Source organism: Oncorhynchus gorbuscha, unplaced genomic scaffold (genome assembly GCF_021184085.1).
Source record: "Oncorhynchus gorbuscha isolate QuinsamMale2020 ecotype Even-year unplaced genomic scaffold, OgorEven_v1.0 Un_scaffold_1667, whole genome shotgun sequence".
In the NCBI taxonomy this organism is placed as follows: Eukaryota; Metazoa; Chordata; class Actinopteri; order Salmoniformes; family Salmonidae; genus Oncorhynchus; species Oncorhynchus gorbuscha.
In genome coordinates, this window is record NW_025746382.1 from 2860 (window position 1) to 27779 (window position 24920).

The following is a 24920-nucleotide window of genomic DNA, read 5'->3' on the forward strand; positions in this document are numbered from 1 at the left end:
ATCCTCCGAACAAAGCACCCTAACCCCAACACTAGATATTACTCTGTGTTGTAGACTCACCTCGTTGTTAGCACTCTCCATGAAGGATCCTCCGAACAAAGCACCCTAACCCCAACACTAGATATTACTCTGTGTTGTCGACTCACCACGTTGTTAGCACTCTCTATGAAGGATCCTCCGAACAAAGCACCCTAACCCCAACACTAGATATTACTCTGTGTTGTAGACTCACCTCGTTGTTAGCACTCTCCATGAAGGATCCTCCGAACAAAGCACCCTAACCCCAACACTAGATATTACTCTGTGTTGTAGACTCACCTCGTTGTTAGCACTCTCCATGAAGGATCCTCCGAACAAAGCACCCTAACCCCAAAACTAGATATTACTCTGTGTTGGAATCAGATGTTAGCACTCTCCATGAAGGATCCTCTGAACAAAGCACCCTAACCCCAACACTAGATGGTCTGTGTTGTAGACTCACCTCGTTGTTAGCACTCTCCATGAAGGATCCTCAGAACAAAGCACCCTAACCCCAAAACTAGATATTACTCTGTGTTGTGAATCACCTCGTTGTTAGCACTCTCCATGAAGGATCCTCCGAACAAAGCACCCTAACCCCAACACTAGATATTACTCTGTGTTATAGACTCACCTGAAGGTTAGCACTCTCCATGAAGGATCCTCCGAACAAAGCAGCCATCCAATCACAGGAGGAGATGAGCAGAGGTCTGTGAGCATTGATGGTTCCATCCTCCAACCTGAAGGTGACGTCTGAGACAGAGACATTATAACAACAACCTGAAGGTGACGTCTGAGACAGAGACATTATAACAACAACCTGAAGGTGACGTCTGAGACAGAGACATTATAACAACAACCTGAAGGTGACGTCTGAGACATTATAACAACAACCTGAAGGTGACGTCTGAGACAGAGACATTATAACAACAACCTGAAGGTGACGTCTGAGACAGAGACATTATAACAACAACCTGAAGGTGACGTCTGAGACAGAGACATTATAACAACAACCTGAAGGTGACGTCTGAGACAGAGACATTATAACAACAACCTGAAGGTGACGTCTGAGACAGAGACATTATAACAACAACCTGAAGGTGACGTCTGAGACATTATAACAACAACCTGAAGGTGACGTCTGAGACAGAGACATTATAACAACAACCTGAAGGTGACGTCTGAGACAGAGACATTATAACAACAACCTGAAGGTGACGTCTGAGACAGAGACATTATAACAACAACCTGAAGGTGACGTCTGAGACAGAGACATTATAACAACAACCTGAAGTTGACGTCTGAGACATTATAACAACAACCTGAAGGTGACGTCTGAGACAGAGACATTATAACAACAACCTGAAGGTGACGTCTGAGACAGAGACATTATAACAACAACCTGAAGGTGACGTCTGAGACATTATAACAACAACCTGAAGGTGACATCTGAGACAGAGACATTATAACAACAACCTGAAGGTGACGTCTGAGACAGAGAGACATTATAACAACAACCTGAAGGTGACGTCTGAGACATTATAACAACAACCTGAAGGTGACATCTGAGACAGAGACATTATAACAACAACCTGAAGGTGACGTCTGAGACAGAGACATTATAACAACAACCTGAAGGTGACGTCTGAGACAGAGAGACATTATAACAACAACCTGAAGGTGACGTCTGAGACAGAGAGACATTATAACAACAACCTGAAGGTGACGTCTGAGACATTATAACAACAACCTGAAGGTGACATCTGAGACAGAGACATTATAACAACAACCTGAAGGTGACGTCTGAGACAGAGACATTATAACAACAACCTGAAGGTGACGTCTGAGACAGAGAGACATTATAACAACAACCTGAAGGTGACGTCTGAGACAGAGAGACATTATAACAACAACCTGAAGGTGACGTCTGAGACAGAGAGACATTATAACAACAACCTGAAGGTGACGTCTGAGACAGAGAGACATTATAACAACAACCTGAAGGTGACGTCTGAGACAGAGAGACATTATAACAACAACCTGAAGGTGACGTCTGAGACAGAGACATTATAACAACAACCTGAAGGTGACGTCTGAGACAGAGACATTATAACAACAACCTGAAGGTGACGTCTGAGACAGAGACATTATAACAACAACCTGAAGGTGACGTCTGAGACAGAGACATTATAACAACAACCTGAAGGTGACGTCTGAGACAGAGACATTATAACAACAACCTGAAGGTGACGTCTGAGACAGAGACATTATAACAACAACCTGAAGGTGACGTCTGAGACATTATAACAACAACCTGAAGGTGACGTCTGAGACAGAGACATTATAACAACAACCTGAAGGTGACGTCTGAGACAGAGACATTATAACAACAACCTGAAGGTGACGTCTGAGACAGAGACATTATAACAACAACCTGAAGGTGACGTCTGAGACAGAGACATTATAACAACAACCTGAAGGTGACGTCTGAGACAGAGACATTATAACAACAACCTGAAGGTGACGTCTGAGACAGAGACATTATAACAACAACCTGAAGACAGACAGAGACATTATAACAACAACCTGAAGGTGACGTCTGAGACAGAGACATTATAACAACAACCTGAAGGTGACGTCTGAGACAGAGAGACATTATAACAACAACCTGAAGGTGACGTCTGAGACAGAGAGACATTATAACAACAACCTGAAGGTGACGTCTGAGACAGAGACATTATAACAACAACCTGAAGGTGACGTCTGAGACAGAGACATTATAACAACAACCTGAAGGTGACGTCTGAGACAGAGACATTATAACAACAACCTGAAGGTGACGTCTGAGACAGAGACATTATAACAACAACCTGAAGGTGACGTCTGAGACAGAGACATTATAACAACAACCTGAAGGTGACGTCTGAGACAGAGACATTATAACAACAACCTGAAGGTGACGTCTGAGACAGAGACATTATAACAACAACCTGAAGGTGACGTCTGAGACAGAGACATTATAACAACAACCTGAAGGTGACGTCTGAGACAGAGACATTATAACAACAACCTGAAGGTGACGTCTGAGACAGAGACATTATAACAACAACCTGAAGGTGACGTCTGAGACAGAGACATTATAACAACAACCTGAAGGTGACGTCTGAGACAGACATTATAACAACAACCTGAAGGTGACGTCTGAGACAGACATTATAACAACAACCTGAAGGTGACGTCTGAGACAGAGAGACATTATAACAACAACCTGAAGGTGACGTCTGAGACAGAGAGACATTATAACAACAACCTGAAGGTGACGTCTGAGACAGAGAGACATTATAACAACAACCTGAAGGTGACGTCTGAGACAGAGAGACATTATAACAACAACCTGAAGGTGACGTCTGAGACAGAGAGACATTATAACAACAACCTGAAGGTGACGTCTGAGACAGAGAGACATTATAACAACAACCTGAAGGTGACGTCTGAGACAGAGAGACATTATAACAACAACCTGAAGGTGACGTCTGAGACAGAGAGACATTATAACAACAACCTGAAGGTGACGTCTGAGACAGAGAGACATTATAACAACAACCTGAAGGTGACGTCTGAGACAGAGAGACATTATAACAACAACCTGAAGGTGACGTCTGAGACAGAGAGACATTATAACAACAACCTGAAGGTGACGTCTGAGACAGAGAGACATTATAACAACAACCTGAAGGTGACGTCTGAGACAGAGACATTATAACAACAACCTGAAGGTGACGTCTGAGACAGAGACATTATAACAACAACCTGAAGGTGACGTCTGAGACAGAGACATTATAACAACAACCTGAAGGTGACGTCTGAGACAGAGACATTATAACAACAACCTGAAGGTGACGTCTGAGACAGAGACATTATAACAACAACCTGAAGGTGACGTCTGAGACAGAGACATTATAACAACAACCTGAAGGTGACGTCTGAGACAGAGACATTATAACAACAACCTGAAGGTGACGTCTGAGACAGAGACATTATAACAACAACCTGAAGGTGACGTCTGAGACAGAGACATTATAACAACAACCTGAAGGTGACGTCTGAGACAGAGACATTATAACAACAACCTGAAGGTGACGTCTGAGACATTATAACAACAACCTGAAGGTGACGTCTGAGACATTATAACAACAACCTGAAGGTGACGTCTGAGACAGAGACATTATAACAACAACCTGAAGGTGACGTCTGAGACATTATAACAACAACCTGAAGGTGACGTCTGAGACAGAGACATTATAACAACAACCTGAAGGTGACGCGTCTGAGACATTACAACAACAACCTGAAGGTGACGTCTGAGACAGAGAAACACATTAAACAGAACACATCACCCCCATCCAAAGTTCCAAACACATGATAACTTCCTAGTCAAAAGCAACAGAAAACACTTTGATCTACGATGCAGCATGGTTTACCTGTGAAGGTGTTCTTGTTGAGACACTCCTTGATGCGGTTGGATTTCCTGACGTGGAAGGCCTTGGTGATTTCCTGGTTCATGAAGCCTTCATGGTTCATGATGTTCTCCACCATCATCCTCAGGTCAAACACCTCCAGGACCTCCGCGATCTGGGCGATCTTCATCAGATCCCGCTCCTCTTCATCCAGCTCCCCAGTGTAGAGGAACCTCAACACGGCACTGAACGGACCCAGCTGGATGGAGTAGTCCATCTTCACCACCGTCATGTGAGCCGGGGAGCCCGTCACAGGGTTGGTCACACTCTCCTTGTGGATGCTGTAGAAGGCCTTGCTCCAGGAGGCCAAGGACAGCTTGGTGCGCCGGTGCTTACCAGAGAAGCTCATCATCTTCAGGGTGCCGTCACTCTTAGAGGCCCGGAGGGAACAGGGAGAGAGGTTGGGGAGCACAGCCACGTCCTCCTCTGTGTCCAGACTAAGGGTCCTGAGGAGAGAGTCCCGGGCATGCCGCTCCGTCACCACCAGGCACTGGGACTCGTCACTGAAGTCCATCTGGAAACAATCACATTTATAACGGGTTTTTTATGTCAAAGTGCTCTACAGAAACCCAACCGGAAACCACAGAGAGCAAGCAATACTGAGGCAGAAGCACAGTGGCTAGGAATAAAAACCTAGAAGGAAGGACACCTAGAGAGGAACTGGAGAGGAACCTAGAGAGGAACCTAGAGAGGAACCTAGAGAGGAACCTAGAGAGGAACCTAGAGAGGAACCTAGAGAGGAACCGAGAGAGGAACCGAGAGAGGAACCAGAGAGGAACCAGAGAGGAACTAGAGAGGAACCTAGAGAGGAACCTAGGGAGGAACCTAGGGAGGAACCTAGAGAGGAACCTAGAGAGGAAACTAGAGAGGAACCTAGAGAGGAACCTAGAGAGGAACCAGGCAAAGAGACACTACCTGGAACAGGTCATAAAACTTGGAGGAGGAGGTAGAGAGGTAGATCTTGTGGGCGAAGATGTGGATGTGGTCCTGGAGGATGAACATGACGTCAGCACAAAGAGGACTGTCCAATAGGAGGCCAGGACCCTCCCCGTTGTTGATGACACACTCTGGAATCTTGATGAGAGGGGGCGGTGCTTTGGGCGGCAGGAAGGGCGCCTGGAGGAGGGGCTTCTGGACCTTCCGGAGGTGGGACTTCCAGAACTGCAGGTGTCGACGGGAGATGAGCGCGGCTCGAATGGCATTGTCGAAGATATCCTTGATGCCAAACTGGTCGAACACACTGGTCTCATAGTAGGAGATGCCCAGCTCCTTGGCCACCTCCCGGCCACTCTCTGGAGGAAGGATGTCTCCGGGCTTTATCGGCCTGGTGGGGAGGAAATAAGAGCTATTCTCAATACGGAAGAATACAAAGTCATTATTTATTAAATGTATGTAAACCAGTTTGCTAAATTTAATAAAATGTCAGTAGTTACTGCACAGAGTTTCAACTAACACTAAAATGTATAGATTTCGTCAACCAAAACCAGCTACATGATGACATTCCTCTTTAAGGAATACCTAGGATAGGATAAGTATTCCCTCTCACCCCCCCCCCCCCTTTAAGATTTAGATGCACTATTGTAAAGTGACTGTTCCACTGGATGTCATAAGGTGAATGCACCAATTTGTAAGTCGCTCTGGATAAGAGCGTCTGCTAAATGACTTAAATGTAAAATGTAAATGTAATGACATAATGCTGTTTCTATACCTGGCTAGTGGCCTCCTGGCCCTGTTGACAGTCACATGGTGACATAATGCTGATTCTATACCTGGCTGCACATGGTGACATAATGCTGATTCTATACCTGGCTAGTGGCCTCCTGGCCCTGTTGACAGTCACATGGTGACATAATGCTGATTCTATACCCTAGTGGCCTCCTGGCCCTGTTGACAGTCACATGACATAATGCTGATTCTATACCTGGCTAGTGGCCTCCTGGCCCTGTTGACATGGTGACATAATGCTGCATGATGACATAATGCTGATTCTATACCTGGCTAGTGGCCTCCTGGCCCTGTTGACAGTCACATGGTGACATAATGCTGATTCTATACCTGGCTAGTGGCCTCCTGGCCCTGTTGACAGTCACATGGTGACATAATGCTGTTTCTATACCTGGCTAGTGGCCTCCTGGCCCTGTTGACAGTCACATGGTGACATCACATGGTGACATAATGCTGATTCTATACCTGGCTAGTGGCCTCCTGGCCCTGTTGACAGTCACATGGTGACATAATGCTGATTCTATACCTGGCTAGTGGCCTCCTGGCCCTGTCACATTGACAGTCACCTGGCCCTGTGACATGACATAATGCTGATTCTATACCTGGCTAGTGGCCTCCTGGCCCTGTTGACAGTCACATGGTGACATAATGCTGATTCTATACCTGGCTAGTGGCCTCCTGGCCCTGTTGACCTGACATGGTGACATAATGTCACATGGTGACATAATGCTGATTCTATACCTGGCTAGTGGCCTCCTGGCCCTGTTGACAGTGGCCACATGGGTGACATATGGTGACATAATGCTGATTCTATACCTGGCTAGTGGCCTCCTGGCCTGTTGACAGTCACATGGTGACATAATGCTGATTCTATACCTGGCTAGTGGCCTCCTGGCCCTGTTGACAGCACATGGTGACATAATGCTGATTAAGTGGCCTCCTGGCCCTGTTGACAGTCACATGGTGACATAATGCTGATTCTATACCTGGCTAGTGGCCTCCTGGCCCTGTTGACAGTCACATGGTGACATAATGCTGATTCTATACCTGGCTAGTGGCCTCCTGGCCCTGTTGACAGCTACATGGTGACATAATGCTGTGCTGATTCTATACCTGGCTAGTGGCCTCCTGGCCCTGTTGACAGTCACATGGTGACATAATGCTGTTTCTATACCTGGCTAGTGGCCTCCTGGCCCTGTTGACAGTCACATGGTGACATAATGCTGATTCTATACCTGGCTAGTGGCCTCCTGGCCCTGTTGACAGTCACATGGTGACATAATGCTGATTCTATACCTGGCTAGTGGCCTCCTGGCCCTGTTGACAGTCACATGGTGACATAATGCTGATTCTATACCTGGCTAGTGGCCTCCTGGCCCTGTTGACAGTCCATGGTGACATAATGCTGATTCTATACCTGGCTAGTGGCCTCCTGGCCCTGTTGACAGTCACATGGTGACATAATGCTGATTCTATACCTGGCTAGTGGCCTCCTGGCCCTGTTGACAGTCTCACATGGTGACATAATGCTGATTCTATACCTGGACTAAGTGGCCTGGCCTCCTGGCCCTGTTGACAGTCACATGGTGACATAATGCTGATTCTATACCTGGCTAGTGGCCTCCTGGCCCTGTTGACAGCACATGGTGACATAATGCTGATTCTATACCTGGCTCACATGGTGACATAATGGTTTCTATACCTGGCCCTGTTGACAGTCACATGGTGACTGATTCTAACCACAGTCCATGGTGACATAATGTGGCTAGTGGCCTCCTGGCCCTGTTGACAGTCACATGGTGACATAATGCTGATTCACCTGGCTAGTGGCCTCCTGGCCCTGTTGACAGCCACATGGTGACATAATGCTGATTCTATACCTGGCTAGTGGCCTCCTGGCCCTGTTGACAGTCACATGGTGACATAATGCTGATTCTATACCTGGCTAGTGGCCTCCTGGCCCTGTTGACAGTCACATGGTGACATAATGCTGATTCTATACCTGGCTAGTGGCCTCCTGGCCCTGTTTCATGTCACATGGTGACATAATGCTGATTCTATACCTGGCTAGTGGCCTCCTGGCCCTGTTGACAGTCACATGGTGACATAATGCTGATTCACCTGGAGTGGCCTCCTGGCCCTGTTGACATAATGCTGATTCTATACCTGGCTAGTGGCCTCCTGGCCCTGTTGACAGTCACATGATGACATAATGCTGATTCTATACCTGGCTAGTGGCCCCTGGCCCTGGCCCTGTTGACAGTCACATGATGACATAATGCTGTTTCTATACCTGGCTAGTGGCCTCCTGGCCCTGTTGACAGTCACATGGTGACATAATGCTGTGGCCTTCTACATGGTGACATAATGCTGATTCTATACCTGGCTAGTGGCCTCCTGGCCCTGTTGACAGCCACATGGTGACATAATGCTGATTCTATACCTGGCTAGTGGCCTCCTGGCCCTGTTGACAGTCACATGGTGACATAATGCTGATTCTATACCTGGCTAGTGGCCTCCTGGCCCTGTTGACAGTCACATGGTGACATAATGCTGATTCTATACCTGGCTAGTGGCCTCCTGGCCCTGTTGACAGCCACATGGTGACATAATGCTGATTCTATACCTGGCTAGTGGCCTCCTGGCCCTGTTGACAGTCACATGGTGACATAATGCTGATTCTATACCTGGCTAGTGGCCTCCTGGCCCTGTTGACAGTCACATGGTGACATAATGCTGATTCTATACCTGGCTAGTGGCCTCCTGGCCCTGTTGACAGTCACATGGTGACATAATGCTGATTCTATACCTGGCTAGTGGCCTCCTGGCCCTGTTGACAGACATAATGCTGATTCTATACCTGGCTAGTGGCCTCCTGGCCCTGTTGACACATGGTGACATAATGCTGATTCTATACCTGGCTAGTGGCCTCCTGGCCACATGGTGACATAATGCTGACAGTTCTACATGGTGACATAATGCTGATTCTATACCTGGCTAGTGGCCTCCTGGCCCTGTTGACAGTCACATGGTGACATAATGCTGATTCTATACCTGGCTAGTGGCCTCCTGGCCCTGTTGACAGCCACATGGTGACATAATGCTGATTCTATACCTGGCTAGTGGCCTCCTGGCCCTGTTGACAGTCACATGGTGACATAATGCTGATTCTATACCTGGCTAGTGGCCTCCTGGCCCTGTTGACAGTCACATGGTGACATAATGCTGATTCTATACCTGGCTAGTGGCCTCCTGGCCCTGTTGACAGTCACATGGTGACATAATGCTGATTCTATACCTGGCTAGTGGCCTCCTGGCCCTGTTGACAGTCACATGGTGACATAATGCTGATTCTATACCTGGCTAGTGGCCTCCTGGCCCTGTTGACAGCCACATGGTGACATAATGCTGATTCTATACCTGGCTAGTGGCCTCCTGGCCCTGTTGACATCACATGGTGACATAATGCTGATTCTATTGGCTAGTGGCCTCCTGGCCCTGTTGACAGTCACATATGACATAATGCTGATTCTATACCTGGCTAGTGGCCTCCTGGCCCTGTTGACAGACATAATGCTGTTTCATGGTGACATACATGTGACATAATGCTGATTCTATACCTGGCTAGTGGCCTCCTGGCCCTGTTGACAGTCACATGGTGACATAATGCTGATTCTATACCTGGCTAGTGGCCTCCTGGCCCTGTTGACAGTCACATGGTGACATAATGCTGATTCTATACCTGGCTAGTGGCCTCCTGGCCCTGTTGACAGTCACATGGTGACATAATGCTGATTCTATACCTGGCTAGTGGCCTCCTGGCCCTGTTGACAGTCACATGGTGACATAATGCTGATTCTATACCTGGCTAGTGGCCTCCTGGCCCTGTTGTCACATGGTCATAATGATTCTATGACATAATGCCCTGTTGACAGTCACATTCATAATGCTACCTGGCTAGTGGCCTCCTGGCCCTGTTGACAGCTACATGGTGACATAATGCTGATTCTATACCTGGCTAGTGGCCTCCTGGCCCTGTTGACAGTCACATGGTGACATAATGCTGTTTCTATACCTGGCTAGTGGCCTCCTGGCCCTGTTGACAGTCACATGGTGACATAATGCTGATTCTATACCTGGCTAGTGGCCCTGGCCCTGTTGACCCATGGTGACATAATGCTGATTCTATACCAGTGGCCTCCTGGCCCTGTTGACAGTCACATGGTGACATAATGCTGTTTCTATACCTGGCTAGTGGCCTCCTGGCCCTGTTGACAGTCACATGGTGACATAATGCTGATTCTATACCTGGCTAGTGGCCTCCTGGCCCTGTTGACAGTCACATGGTGACATAATGCTGATTCTATACCTGGCTAGTGGCCTCCTGGCCCTGTTGACAGTCACATGGTGACATAATGCTGATTCTATAGTGGCCCTGGCTAGTGGCCTCCTGGCCCTGTTGACAGTCACATGGTGACATAATGCTGATTCTATACCTGGCTAGTGGCCTCCTGGCCCTGTTGACAGCCACATGGTGACATAATGCTGATTCTATACCTGGCTAGTGGCCTCCTGGCCCTGACAGCCCTGACATAATGCTGATTCTATACCTGGCTAGTGGCCTCCTGGCCCTGTTGACCTGACATAATGCTGATTCTATACCTGGCTAGTGGCCTCCTGGCCACATGTGACATAATGCTGATTCTATACCTGGCTAGTGGCCTCCTGGCCCTGTTGACAGTCACATGGTGACATAATGCTGATTCTATACCTGGCTAGTGGCCTGGCCCTGGCCCTGTTGACAGTCACATGGTGACATAATGCTGATTCTATACCTGGCTAGTGGCCTCCTGGCCCTGTTGACAGTCACATGGTGACATAATGCTGATTCTATACCTGGCTAGTGGCCTCCTGGCCCTGTTGACAGCTACATGGTGACATAATGCTGTTTCTATACCTGGCTAGTGGCCTCCTGGCCCTGTTGACAGCTACATGGTGACATAATGCTGATTCTATACCTGGCTAGTGGCCTCCTGGCCCTGTTGACAGCTACATGGTGACATAATGCTGTTTCTGACCAGTGGCCTCCTGGCCCTGTTGACAGTCTCATGGTGACATAATGCTGATTCTATACCTGGCTAGTGGCCTCCTGGCCCTGTTGACAGTCTCATGGTGACATAATGCTGATTCTATACCTGGCTAGTGGCCTCCTGGCCCTGTTGACAGTCACATGGTGACATAATGCTGTTTCTATACCTGGCTAGTGGCCTCCTGGCCCTGTTGACGGCCTCCAGATCAGCGTAACGCAGGTCCAGCTGACAACCCACCAGGATGACAGGCGTCCTGGGACAAAAGTGCTTGATCTCCATGTGCCACATGGTCTTGACGTGATGCAGAGAGTTGGGGTTGGCGATGGAGAAACACAGCACAACCACGTCTGACCTGGAGAGAACAGACAGGAGCCAGAAAGACACACAGAAAGCTACTGTTTACAGGCCTCCTGGGCCGTATGCAAATCAAATCAAATGTTATTTGTCACATACACATGGTTAGCAGATGTTAATGCGAGTGTAGCGAAATGCTTGTGCTTCTAGTTCCGACAATGCAGTAATAACCAACAAGTAATCTAACTAACAATTCCAAAATTACAATGTAAGGGGATAAAGAATATGTACATAAAGATATATGAATGAGTGATGGTACAGAGCAGCATAGGCTCTACAGTAGATGATATAGAGTACAGTATATACATATGAGATGAGTATGTAAACAAAGTGGCATAGTTTAAAGTGGCTAGTGATACATTTATTACAAAGGATGCAGTAGATGATATAGAGTACAGTATATACGTATGCATATGAGATGAATAATGTAGGGTATGTAAACATTATATTAGGTAGCATTGTTTAAAGTGGCTAGTGATATATTTTACATCATTTCCCATCAATTCCCATTATTAAAGTGGCTGGAGTTGAGTCAGTGGCAGTGTCAGTGTGTTGCCAGCAGCCACTCAATGTTAGTGTTGGCTGTTTAACAGTCTGATGGCCTTGAGATAGAAGCTGTTTTTCAGTCTCTCGGTCCCAGCTTTGATGCACCTGTACTGACCTCGCCTTCTGGATGATAGCGGGGTGAACAGGCAGTGGCTCGGGTGGTTGTTGTCCTTGATGATCTTTATGGCCTTCCTGTAACATCGGGTGGTGTCGGTGTCCTGGAGGGCAGGTAGTTTGCCCCCGGTGATGCGTTGTGCAGACCTCACTACCCTCTGGAGAGCCTTACGGTTGTGGGCGGAGCAGTTGCCGTACCAGGCGGTGATACAGCCCGCCAGGATGCTCTCGATTGTGCATCTGTAGAAGTTTGTGAGTGCTTTTGGTGACGAGCCGAATTTCTTCAGCCTCCTGAGGTTGCTGTCTGTGTGAGTGGACCAACTCAGTTTGTCTGTGATGTGTATGCCGAGGAACTTAAAACTTACTACCCTCTCCACTACTGTTCCATCGATGTGGATAGGGGGGTGTTCCCTCTGCTGTTTCCTGAAGTCCACAATCATCTCCTTAGTTTTGTTGACGTTGAGTGTGAGGTTATTTTCCTGACACCACACTCCGAGGGCCCTCACCTCCTCCCTGTAGGCCGTCTCGTCGTTGTTGGTAATCAAGCCTACCACTGTTGTGTCGACCGCAAACTTGATGATTGAGTTGGAGGCGTGCGTGGCCACGCAGTCGTGGGTGAACAGGGAGTACAGGAGAGGGCTCAGAACGCACCCTTGTGGGGCCCCAGTGTTGAGGATCAGCGGGGTGGAGATGATGTTGCCTACCCTCACCACCTGGGGAGGCCCGTCAGGAAGTCCAGTACCCAGTTGCACAGGGCAGGGGTTGAGACCCAGGGTCTCGAGCTTGATGACGAGCTTGGAGGGTACTATGGTGTTGAATGCCGAGCTGTAGTCGATGAACAGCATTCTCACATAGGTATTCCTCTTGTCCAGATGGGTTAGGGCAGTGTGCAGTGTGGTTGAGATTGCATCGTCTGTGGACCTATTTGGGCGGTAAGCAAATTGGAGTGGGTCTAGGGTGTCAGGTAGGGTGGAGGTGATATGGTCCCTGACTAGTCTCTCAAAGCACTTCATGATGACGGAAGTGAGTGCTACGGGGCAGTAGTCGTTAAGCTCAGTTACCTTAGCTTTCTTGGGAACAGGAACAATGGTGGCCCTCTTGAAGCATGTGGGAACAGCAGACTGGTATAGGGATTGATTGAATATTTCCGTAAACACACCGGCCAGCTGGTCTGCGCATGCTCTATGATGGCGCGGCTGGGGATGCCGTCTGGGCCTGCAGCCCTGCGAGGGTTAACACGTTTAAATGTTTTACTCACCTCGACTGCAGTGAAGGAGAGTCAGCATGTTTTCATTGCAGGCCGTGGCAGTGGCACTGTATTGCCTCAAAGCAGGCAAAAAAGTTATTTAGTCTGCCTGGGAGCAAGACATCCTGGTCCGTGACTGGGCTGGTTTTATCCTTGTAGTCCGTGATTGACTGTAGACCCTGCCACATGCCTCTTGTGTCTGAGCCATTGAATTGAGATTCCACTTGGTCTCTGTACTGAGGCTTAGCTTGTTTGATTGCCTTGCGGAGGGAATAGCTACACTGTTTGTATTCGGTCATGTTACCAGTCACCTTGCCCTGATTAAAAGCAGTGGTTCGCGCTTTCAGTTTCACGCGGATGCTGCCATCAATCCACGGTTTCTGGTTAGGGAATATTTTAATCATTGCTATGGGAACGACATCTTCAACGCACGTTCTAATGAACTCGCACACCGAATCAGCGTATTCGTCAATGTTGTTATCTGACGCAATACGAAACATATCCCAGTCCACGTGATGGAAGCAGTCTTTGAGTGTGGAATCAGCTTGGTCGGACCAGCGTTGGACAGACCTCAGCGTGGGGGCCTCCCGTTTTATTTTCTGTCTGTAGGCAGCGTCACTAACTGAGTTCCCTGAATTCCTATCGGACCTTGTTGTCAGGGCAGATAATATTCTAGTTTTTGGTGACTTTGATATTCACATGGAAAAGTCCACAGACCCACTCCAAAAGGCTTTCGGAGCCATCATCGACTCAGTGGGTTTTGTCCAACATGTCTCAAGACTTACTCACTGCCACAGTCAAACTCTGGATCTAGTTTTGTCCCGTGGAATAAATGTTGTGGATCTTAATGTTTTTCCTCATAATCGTGGACGATCGGACCACCATTTTATTACATATGCAACAAATAATCTGCTCAGATCCCAACCAAGGATCATCAAAAGCCATGCTATAAATTCTCAGACAACCCAAATATTCCTAAATTCCCTTCCAGACTCCCTCCACCTACACAAGGACGTCGGAGTACAATTATCGGTTAACCACCTAACTGAGGAACTAAATTTAACCTAGTCTCTGACAAGACAACAGCTGCAGTACTACACCAAACACAACACCACTCTGACAAGGCAACAGCTACAGTACTACACCAAACACAACACCACTCTGACAAGGCAACAGCTACACCAAACAGTTCTGACAAGACAACACCAGTAAACAGAACACACCACTCTGACAAGACAACAGCTACAGTACTACACCAAACACAACACCACTCTGACAAGACAACAGCTACAGTACTACACCAAACACCTGTTATAACAGAGGTTATAATGAATGATTAGAGGGGTGTGGGTTTAAACTGCCTTCAAGGTAAACAGACAGACAGACCTCATGTCTCGCCGACATCAACAGATGTTAGAGGATGATGGTGGCAGCTTGACAACGATCAATCCACCAATCAATGAAAGCTCATCGGAGGCACCAGTTCCATTAAGACAGTCTGAGGCATCATTTAAGAATAACACAGTCGGATACTAAGATCGAGAGAAAACTAATTTACAGGAAGTCTAAAACCAGCTGAATATTTTAGTGTCCAGAGGGTCAGAACCGGGAAACCAGGTCGCTGACATTGGGCCAATAGGCTTAACCCACTCGGTGGGAATTGTAACATGGCTCATTAGACAGGATCACTACACTATGCATGCAGCCATCAGTCCATGCCAAATATATCAGGACTCACGTCTATTAGGTAGTATATACTACCTAACCAAGCAGAGTAGCATACACTACCTAACCAAGCAGAGTAGCATACACTACCTAACCAAGCAGACACTACCATCCACTACCAACCTACCCAGACACTACCATCCCCATTCTTACCCACACCTACCCATCCCCATCCTTATCCATCCCATTCTTACCCACACCTACCCATCCATCCCATTCTTACCCATCCCATCCCTCCATCCTTACCCATCCCATCCTTACCCACACCTACCCCCATCCATCCTTATCCACACCTACCATCCATCCATCCTTATCCACACCTAACCATCCATCCCATCCTTATCCATCCCTACCCATCCATCCATCCTTATCCATCCCACCCTACCCATCCATCCCATTCCATGATTATCCATCCCTACCATCCATCATCCTTACCCATCCTATCCATCCATCCCATTCTTACCCACACCATACCCATCCATCCCATCCTTACCCATCCCACCCTTACCCATCGTTACCCATCGTTACTCCATCCCATCCTTACCCATCGTTACCCATCCCATCCTTACCCATCGTTACCCATCCCATCCTTACCCATCGTTACCCATCCCATCCTTACCCATCGTTACCCATCCCATCCTTACCCATCCCATCCTTACCCATCGTTACCCATCCCATCCCATCCATCCCATCCTTACCCAATCCATCCCTACTCATCCTTAGCCATTCCAGAAAAATACGCCTCAGTCCCAGCCTCAGCCCCAGCATCCCAGCCCCAGCATCCCAGCCCCAGCATCCCAGCCTCAGCATCCCAGCCTCAGCATCCCAGCCTCAGCATCCCAGCCTCAGCATCCCAGCCTCAGCATCCCAGCCTCAGCATCCCAGCCTCCCAGCCTCCCAGCCTCCCAGCATCCCAGCCTCCCAGCAGGTCCCAGCCTCAGGTTCACCTTCCGTATGCGAAGCGTCTGTCTTTATGATGATCGCCAAAGGTGTCCCACAGCCTGAGAGACACACTGACCTCATCCACCACATCCCTGGAGCGCTCCAACACCTACAGCGGGTCACACAGAGACACATATTAGAAAACATACAGATTTTTAAACAAGATTCATTTAAAATACTGTACATAGAATGCAGGTGGGTGTGAGTGATGACAGGCTGGGGGGTGAGTGAAGACAGGCGGGGGCTGAGAGTGAAGACAGGCGGGGGCTGAGAGTGAAGACAGGCGGGGGCTGAGAGTGATGACAGGCTGGGGGGTGAGTGAAGACAGGCGGGGGCTGAGAGTGAAGACAGGCGGGGGCTGAGAGTGAAGACAGGCGGGGGCTGAGAGTGAAGACAGGCGGGGCTGAGAGTGATGACAGGCGGGGGCTGAGAGTGAAGACAGGCGGGGGCTGAGAGTGAAGACAGGCGGGGGGTGACAGTGAAGACAGGCTGGGGGGTGAGTGAAGACAGGCGGGGGCTGAGAGTGATGACAGGCTGGGGGGTGAGTGATGACAGGCTGGGGGGTGAGTGATGACAGGCTGGGGGCTGAGAGTGATGACAGGCGGGGGCTGAGAGTGATGACAGGCTGGGGGCTGAGAGTGATGACAGGCTGGGGGTGAGAGGATGACAGGCGGGGGGTGAGTGATGACAGGCTGGGGGGTGAGTGATGACAGGCGGGGGCTGAGAGTGAAGACAGGCGGGGGTGAGAGTGAAGACAGGCGGGGGGGTGAGTGATGACAGGCTGGGGGTGAGTGATGACAGGCTGGGGGGTGAGTGATGACAGGCGGGGGGGTGAGTGATGACAGGCTGGGGGTGAGTGATGACAGGCGGGGGGGTGAGTGATGACAGGCTGGGGGTGAGTGATGACAGGCTGGGGGTGAGTGATGACAGGCTGGGGGTGAGTGATGACAGGCTGGGGGTGAGTGATGACAGGCTGGGGGTGAGTGATGACAGGCTGGGGGTGAGTGATGACAGGCTGGGGGTGAGTGATGACAGGCTGGGGGTGAGTGATGACAGGCTGGGGGTGAGTGATGACAGGCTGGGGGTGAGTGATGACAGGCTGGGGGGTGAGTGATGACAGGCTGGGGGTGAGTGATGACAGGCTGGGGGTGAGTGATGACAGGCTGGGGGTGAGTGATGACAGGCTGGGGGTGAGTGATGACAGGCTGGGGGTGAGTGATGACAGGCTGGGGGTGAGTGATGACAGGCTGGGGGTGAGTGATGACAGGCTGGGGGTGAGTGAAGACAGGCTGGGGGTGAGTGAAGACAGGCTGGGGGTGAGTGATGACAGGCTGGGGGTGAGTGATGACAGGCTGGGGGTGAGTGATGACAGGCTGGGGGTGAGTGATGACAGGCGGGGGGGTGAGTGATGACAGGCTGGGGGTGAGTGAAGACAGGCTGGGGGGTGAGTGAAGACAGGCTGGGGGGTGAGTGAAGACAGGCTGGGGGGTGAGTGATGACAGGCTGGGGGTGAGTGATGACAGGCTGGGGGTGAGTGATGACAGGCTGGGGGGTGAGTGAAGACAGGCGGGGGGTGAGTGAAGACAGGCTGGGGGTGAGTGATGACAGGCTGGGGGGTGAGTGATGACAGGCTGGGGGGTGAGTGATGACAGGCTGGGGGTGAGTGATGACAGGCTGGGGGTGAGTGATGACAGGCTGGGGGGTGAGTGATGACAGGCTGGGGGTGAGTGATGACAGGCTGGGGGTGAGTGATGACAGGCTGGGGGGTGAGTGAAGACAGGCTGGGGGTGAGTGATGACAGGCTGGGGGGTGAGTGAAGACAGGCTGGGGGTGAGTGAAGACAGGCGGGGGGGTGAGTGAAGACAGGCGGGGGGTGAGTGATGACAGGCGGGGGGGTGAGTGATGACAGGCGGGGGGGTGAGTGATGACAGGCTGGGGGGTGAGTGATGACAGGCTGGGGGTGAGTGATGACAGGCTGGGGGTGAGTGATGACAGGCTGGGGGTGAGTGATGACAGGCTGGGGGTGAGTGATGACAGGCTGGGGGTGAGTGATGACAGGCTGGGGGTGAGTGATGACAGGCTGGGGGGTGAGTGAGACAGGCTGGGGGTGAGTGAAGACAGGCTGGGGGTGAGTGATGACAGGCTGGGGGGTGAGTGATGACAGGCTGGGGGTGAGTGATGACAGGCTGGGGGTGAGTGATGACAGGCTGGGGGTGAGTGATGACAGGCTGGGGGTGAGTGATGACAGGCTGGGGGTGAGTGATGACAGGCTGGGGGGTGAGTGATGACAGGCTGGGGGTGAGTGATGACAGGCTGGGGGTGAGTGATGACAGGCTGGGGGTGAGTGATGACAGGCTGGGGGTGAGTGATGACAGGCTGGGGGTGAGTGATGACAGGCTGGGGGTGAGTGATGACAGGTAGGGAGGGCTGATGACAGGCTAGGGGGGCTGTTTGATGACAGGTAGGGGGGCTGTTTGGTGACAGGTAGGGGGGCTGTTTGATGACAGGTAGGGAGGGCTGTTTGGTGACAGGTAGGGAGGGCTGTTTGGTGACAGGTAGGGAGGGCTGTTTGGTGACAGGTAGGGAGGGCTGTTTGGTGACAGGTAGGGAGGGCTGTTTGATGACAGGTAGGGAGGGCTGTTTGATGACAGGTAGGGAGGGCTGTTTGATGACAGGTAGGGAGGGCTGTTTGGTGACAGGTAGGGAGGGCTGTTTGGTGACAGGTAGGGAGGGCTGTTTGGTGACAGGTAGGGAGGGCTGTTTGATGACAGGTAGGGAGGGCTGTTTGATGACAGGTAGGGAGGGCTGTTTGATGACAGGTAGGGAGGGCTGTTTGATGACAGGTAGGGAGGGCTGTTTGATGACAGGTAGGGAGGGCTGTTTGATGACAGGTAGGGAGGGCTGTTTGGTGACAGGTAGGGAGGGCTGTTTGGTGACAGGTAGGGAGGGCTGTTTGATGACAGGTAGGGAGGGCTGTTTGGTGACAGGTAGGGAGGGCTGTTTGGTGACAGGTAGGGAGGGCTGTTTCAGCTGACAGGTAGGGAGGGCTGTTTAGTGACAGGTAGGGAGGGCTGTTTGGTGACAGGTAGGGAGGGCTGTTTGGTGACAGGTAGGGAGGGCTGTTTGATGACAGGTAGGGAGGGCTGTTTGATGACAGGTAGGGAGGGCTGTTTGTGACAGGTAGGGAGGGCTGTTTGATGACAGGTAGGGAGGGCTGTTTGGTGACAGGTAGGGAGGGCTGTTTGGTGGTTAGGGCTGTTTGGTGACAGGTTAGGGCTGTTTCAGCTGCAGTGTGACAGGTAGTGACAGACTGTACTGGTCTATAGCCCAGACCGTAGGGACGTGTGTTGGGGTTAGGGGTCAGGGTTAGGTTTGTACCTCTTGACACACTCTGTACTGGTCTATAGCCCAGAACGTAGGGAAGTGTGTTGGGGTTAGGGGTCAGGGTTAGGTATGGTACCTCTTGACAGACTCTGTACTGGTCTATAGCCCAGACCGTCGGGACGTGTGTGGCCAGTAGTTGGTACTGGTTCAGAGTGGTGTTGCAGGCCCGAGCACAGATCAGCCGTGTCTTCCCTACGGCATTGTCCCCCACCACAACACACTTAATGGTCTCAACATTGGGTCTCTCGTAGTCCATACTACTGTTCAGGGCCCTGTGTGACAGGAGAGAAAACAGGCTCAATCACCTTGGATGACGATGCAACGTCAGGTAGTAGATCGTCTAAACAACGCAGATGAACAACGTAACGTAGGTACACGTTTAAATTAAGACTTCATTTTCACGCAGTTCATTCAAAACAACCCTGAAACACGTTCTAATAAGCAGCTATTCACATTCTTATGATTATACTGATGACATGGCAACAGGATAGTATTAACACTGAGGTCCACTAATCTGTCACTCTGCTGCTCTAGAACCACACTGCTGCAGAACACATCCAGAGGTCAGGGAATAAAGGGAGGAGGAGGAAACTGGCTCTAATCCGCAGCCCTGCATCCAAAACAAATCAGTTTAGCTCTTCAACAGAGCTAACAGGTCTCGGGTAAAGAGGGGCCAGCTGAAAGGTCTCGGATAAAGAGGGGCCAGCTGACAGGTCTCGGGTAAAGGGGCCAGCTGAAAGGTCTCGGGTAAAGAGGGACCAGCTGACAGGTCTCGGGTAAAGAGGGGCCAGCCAGGTCTCGGGTAAAGAGGGGCCAGCTGAAAGGTCTCGGGTAAAGAGGGGCCAGCTGACAGGTCTCGGGTAAAGAGGGACCAGCTGACAGGTCTCGGGTAAAGAGGGACCAGCTGACAGGTCTCGGGTAAAGAGGGGACCAGCTGAAAGGTCTCGGGTAAAGAGGGGCCAGCTGACAGGTCTCGGGTAAAGAGGGGCCAGCTGACAGGTCTCGGGTAAAGAGGGACCAGCTGAAAGGTCTCGGGTAAAGAGGGGCCAGCTGACAGGTCTCAGGTAAAGAGGGGCCAGCTGAAGGTAGGAGGCCATGGCATTCAGAACAGTTGACCTCAGTAGCTAAGAGGAGGAAACGGGCCTAGTCAACACCAGTGATGCTACTCTGACAGAGGAGAAACGGGCCTAGTCAACACCAGTGATGCTACTCTGACAGAGGAGGAAACGGGCCTAGTCAACACCAGTGATGCTACTCTGACAGAGGAGGAAACGGGCCTAGTCAACACCAGTGATGCTACTCTGACAGAGGAGGAAACGGGCCTAGTCAACACCAGTGATGCTACTCTGACAGAGGAGGAAACGGGCCAGTCAACACCAGTGATGCTACTCTGACAGAGGAGGAAACGGGCCTAGTCAGCACCAGTGATGCTACTCTGACAGAGGAGGAAACGGGGTCAGCACCAGTGATGCTACTCTGACAGAGGAGGGTCTAGTCAACACCAGTGATGCTACTCTGACAGAGGAGGAAGGGGCTAGTCACACCAGTGATGCTACTCTGAAAGAGGAGGAAACGGGCCTAGTCAGCACCAGTGATGCTAACGGGCCTAGTCAGCACCAGTGATGCTACTCTGACAGAGGAGGAAACGGGCCTAGTCAACACCAGTGATGCTACTCTGACAGAGGAGGAAACGGGCCTAGTCAGCACCAGTGATGCTACTCTGACAGAGGAGGAAACGGGCCTAGTCAACACCAGTGATGCTACTCTGACAGAGGAGGAAAAGGCCTAGTCAACACCAGTGATGCTACTCTGACAGAGGAGGAAACGGGCCTAGTCAACACCAGTGATGCTACTCTGACAGAGGAGGAAACGGGCCTAGTCAACACCAGTGATGCTACTCTGACAGAGGAGGAAACGGGCCTAGTCAACACCAGTGATGCTACTCTGACAGAGGAGGAAACGGGCCTAGTCAACACCAGTGATGCTACTCTGACAGAGGAGGAAACGGGCCTAGTCAGCACCAGTGATGCTACTCTGACAGAGGAGGAAACGGGCCAGTTAACACCAGTGATGCTACTCTGACAGAGGAGGAAACGGGCCTAGTCAACACCAGTGATGCTACTCTGAAAGAGGAGGAAACGGGCCTAGTCAGCACCAGTGATGCTACTCTGACAGAGGAGGAAACGGGCCTAGTCAGCACCAGTGATGCTACTCTGACAGAGGAGGAAACGGGCCTAGTCAGCACCAGTGATGCTACTCTGACAGAGGAGGAAACGGGCCTAGTCAGCACCAGTGATGCTACTCTGACAGAGGAGGAAACGGGCCTAGTCAACACCAGTGATGCTACTCTGACAGAGGAGGAAACGGGCCTAGTCAACACCAGTGATGCTACTCTGACACGGGCCTAGTCAACACCAGTGATGCTACTCTGACAGAGGAGGAAACGGGCCTAGTCAACACCAGTGATGCTACTCTGACAGAGGAGGAAACGGGCCTAGTCAACACCAGTGATGCTACTCTGACAGAGGAGGAAACGGGCCTAGTCAACACCAGTGATGCTACTCTGACAGAGGAGGAAACGGGGTGTAACAACATGTCAGAGGTTTGAAGACAGGAGATATTCCCCAAAATGGGCCTGAGTGTAATAACATGTCAGAGATTTGATGACAGGAGATATTCCCCAAAATGGGCCTGAGTGTAATAACATGTCAGAGATTTGATGACAGGAGATATTCCCCAAAATGGGCCTGAGTGTAATAACATGTCAGAACTTAAGAATTTCACTGTACCCTGCAATTACATTTGTGACCCTGTGCATGTGACTAATAAACTAATCTAATTAGCTACATACATTTTTTAAAATAATTAAACATGACTTGTTTATAATTTCAGAAGATAGTTGATGGGAGTCTGCTGCTTGGCATAATCACTCCGATGTCATTTAGGTGCAAAGTCTTTAAACGTTTCCAAACCTCCACAATGTGTTTCACAACCAGACTGCTGTAGTTTACTCGAAATTGACACTAACTTGGGACTCAAATAATGAAATGAATCAAATAATGTAACAAGGATGATGTCCTTGCATGATATAATTTGTATCCACATTAAAATGAGTTGAAGTGCCTCTCGACTCAACTACCGTGTAAGTGCCAAGCACAGCTCTGTAATGACATAACAGAGAGGACGACACCCTAGTCTTCGTTCCAGTTGGCCAAGATGTCATAACAGAAGCACCTACCGTTCTCTAGGGCTGAGTGAGTGTGATCTGGTCAACCAAAACTACAGGCAGGAGTTCAGAGTGCGATTCAATAATTGCAGGTAGCTCGATGGCTCCTGTACAAATAAGAATCGCTCGCCGCTAGCTAGGCAAATACTGCAAGATCATTTCGTAACTGGTATCACGCCCCAGCATGTTGAACGTTAATCCTTTTCTCCCAATGGAACATGAACCACTACTATGTATCCGGCTTGATTGTTCGGGCTGCCTTCAGAAGTACTCCGTCCGTCCCCATCCGAAAGCGCTTCGGGGGGAAAAATCATCTGCAGCCACAACAGCACGGAACAAAACGACGTGATGCGGCTTCCATGGTGACGTCAAGCCCCGTCAGTTCTATTTATAGCGCGAGGCGAGCTACGGTTTCATTCAGAAAACCAGGTGGTTCAGCCCGCGACGGGAGAGGTTATACGCGGACGCCGGGTGCCTAAATTGATGACGTTTGGAGCGCAGTTGAGTCGAGTGGAGACAAACGGATTCGGTTCAGTCAGTCATCCTGATTCTCAGTTAAAGGATTTATGTTTTTGTCTAGAAATGTCAGTGATCATTTGAAACGTGTCTGTCGAAGTTGGGACGTGGGAGTGTTCAGAATCATTCCGTTCTACCGGAGTAATAGTGTTATTTATTTATTTAGACACAAATGTCTCTTTAGACCGAAATTAATGCCATAGTTGTACATTTTCGTCGAAAACCACTACAATGAATGTGCTTTAGCTTTCACCCTGGCCTGATATTGGCTACACTATATCTATCTACTTCCACCTCCAGCAGGAGCGATGACAGTGATGTGGCCCATGGTGTATCACATCCGGCCGTGATTAGGAGTCCCATAGAGCGGCGCACAATTGGCCCAGCGTCGTCCAGGTTTGCCCGGGGAGGCCGTGATTAGGAGTCCCATAGAGCGGCGCACAATTGGCCCAGCGTCGTCCAGGTTTGGCCGGGGTAGGCCGTCATTGTAAATAATCATTTGTTCTTATCAGACTTTCCTTGTTAAATAAAATAAAAATGTTGTGATGTCTGCTTGCAGCGCAAACTCTCCCCATTGAGCAGTGTAGACTGTATCACGGTGACATCCCGGCAGTTACTACCACTATTACAAGTTATTTATCGTGTAGGCTGCTATCCTACTCGGAATAAAATCAAGTGGGATGGAACAAATTGAAGATGGTGACCAATACTACAAGTAATTTCTCCCTCGGCCATCGAAATAAACCACTTTCTTTTACAAGTTTGAACTAGTGCCATGCTGCGTCTGTTGCTAAACTTTATCGGAAGGGCTTATCAGGACGACTGACTGAACCGAATTCATTTGTCTCCACACACCCTTCACTTTTAAACTGCGCAACATACATCATCCATGTGGGCACCAGGCTTGTCTGTATAGCCTGTCCCGCTGGAGACAGAGAGAGACCGGGCAGGGAGGGACGCTGCTGAGCTGAGCGTTTCGACCGATGCCATCTGTGAATATAGGAGACATGTTTATCATTTGAGAGAAATATGTTATACAGAATATCAACATTTGATAAAGTTATAACTGAAGTGGTATTGACAACAAGGTAAATATCTTGTGCACTAATGATATACTGTACCGGGCAAGCGGTAGTATCTGGACCACTATGTTTCAACTGACACTGAAGTCCAGGCACTAAAAAGGACAGCTGCAAAAGGCGTCATTAATATTAAAATGAGTTATGTAAGCCTTCCATTGGAATAATGCAGAGATTGGAAACGGAACATAATCATGTGATAGACTAGACAGAGCGGTTGGAAGGGCTGAAGGTTGAGACAAGGACCAATCAGAATCATTCATGCTTTCCGCATCCTGTTGTTTGCATCCATTCAAATTGTGTCTAAACTAACAGGTTAAAGCAGTGGTCCGTGAGATATGAGCCGCTGCAATTTAAATGAATGGGACGCAATGAGCTTTTTCCTTCTATATAAGATGACAACACATCAGAACAACACAGCATTCTGGAGATATGTCA

General features: G+C 49.7%; 1 protein-coding gene across 2 annotated transcripts in view; it reads right to left on the minus strand.

Moving 5' to 3' along the window:
* Positions 1-640: 640 nt before the first annotated feature.
* The window catches only part of LOC124023650 (rho-related BTB domain-containing protein 1-like), a 61736-nt gene continuing 37456 nt past the window's right edge, over positions 641-24920 (minus strand). The window contains exons 1-7 of one of the 2 annotated variants that reach the window (XM_046338005.1): positions 22900-23317; positions 19738-19933; positions 16283-16386; positions 11517-11702; positions 5451-5859; positions 4500-5049; positions 641-771 (exon numbers count right to left, since the gene is read on the minus strand). In XM_046338005.1, coding sequence (XP_046193961.1) covers positions 641-771; positions 4500-5049; positions 5451-5859; positions 11517-11702; positions 16283-16386; positions 19738-19917 — 1560 coding nt within the window. In that variant the 5' untranslated portion in view covers positions 19918-19933; positions 22900-23317. Of the gene's footprint in view, positions 772-4499; positions 5050-5450; positions 5860-11516; positions 11703-16282; positions 16387-19737; positions 19934-22899; positions 23318-24920 lie in introns of those variants that run through there. The other variant, XM_046338006.1, reaches the window with a different exon arrangement.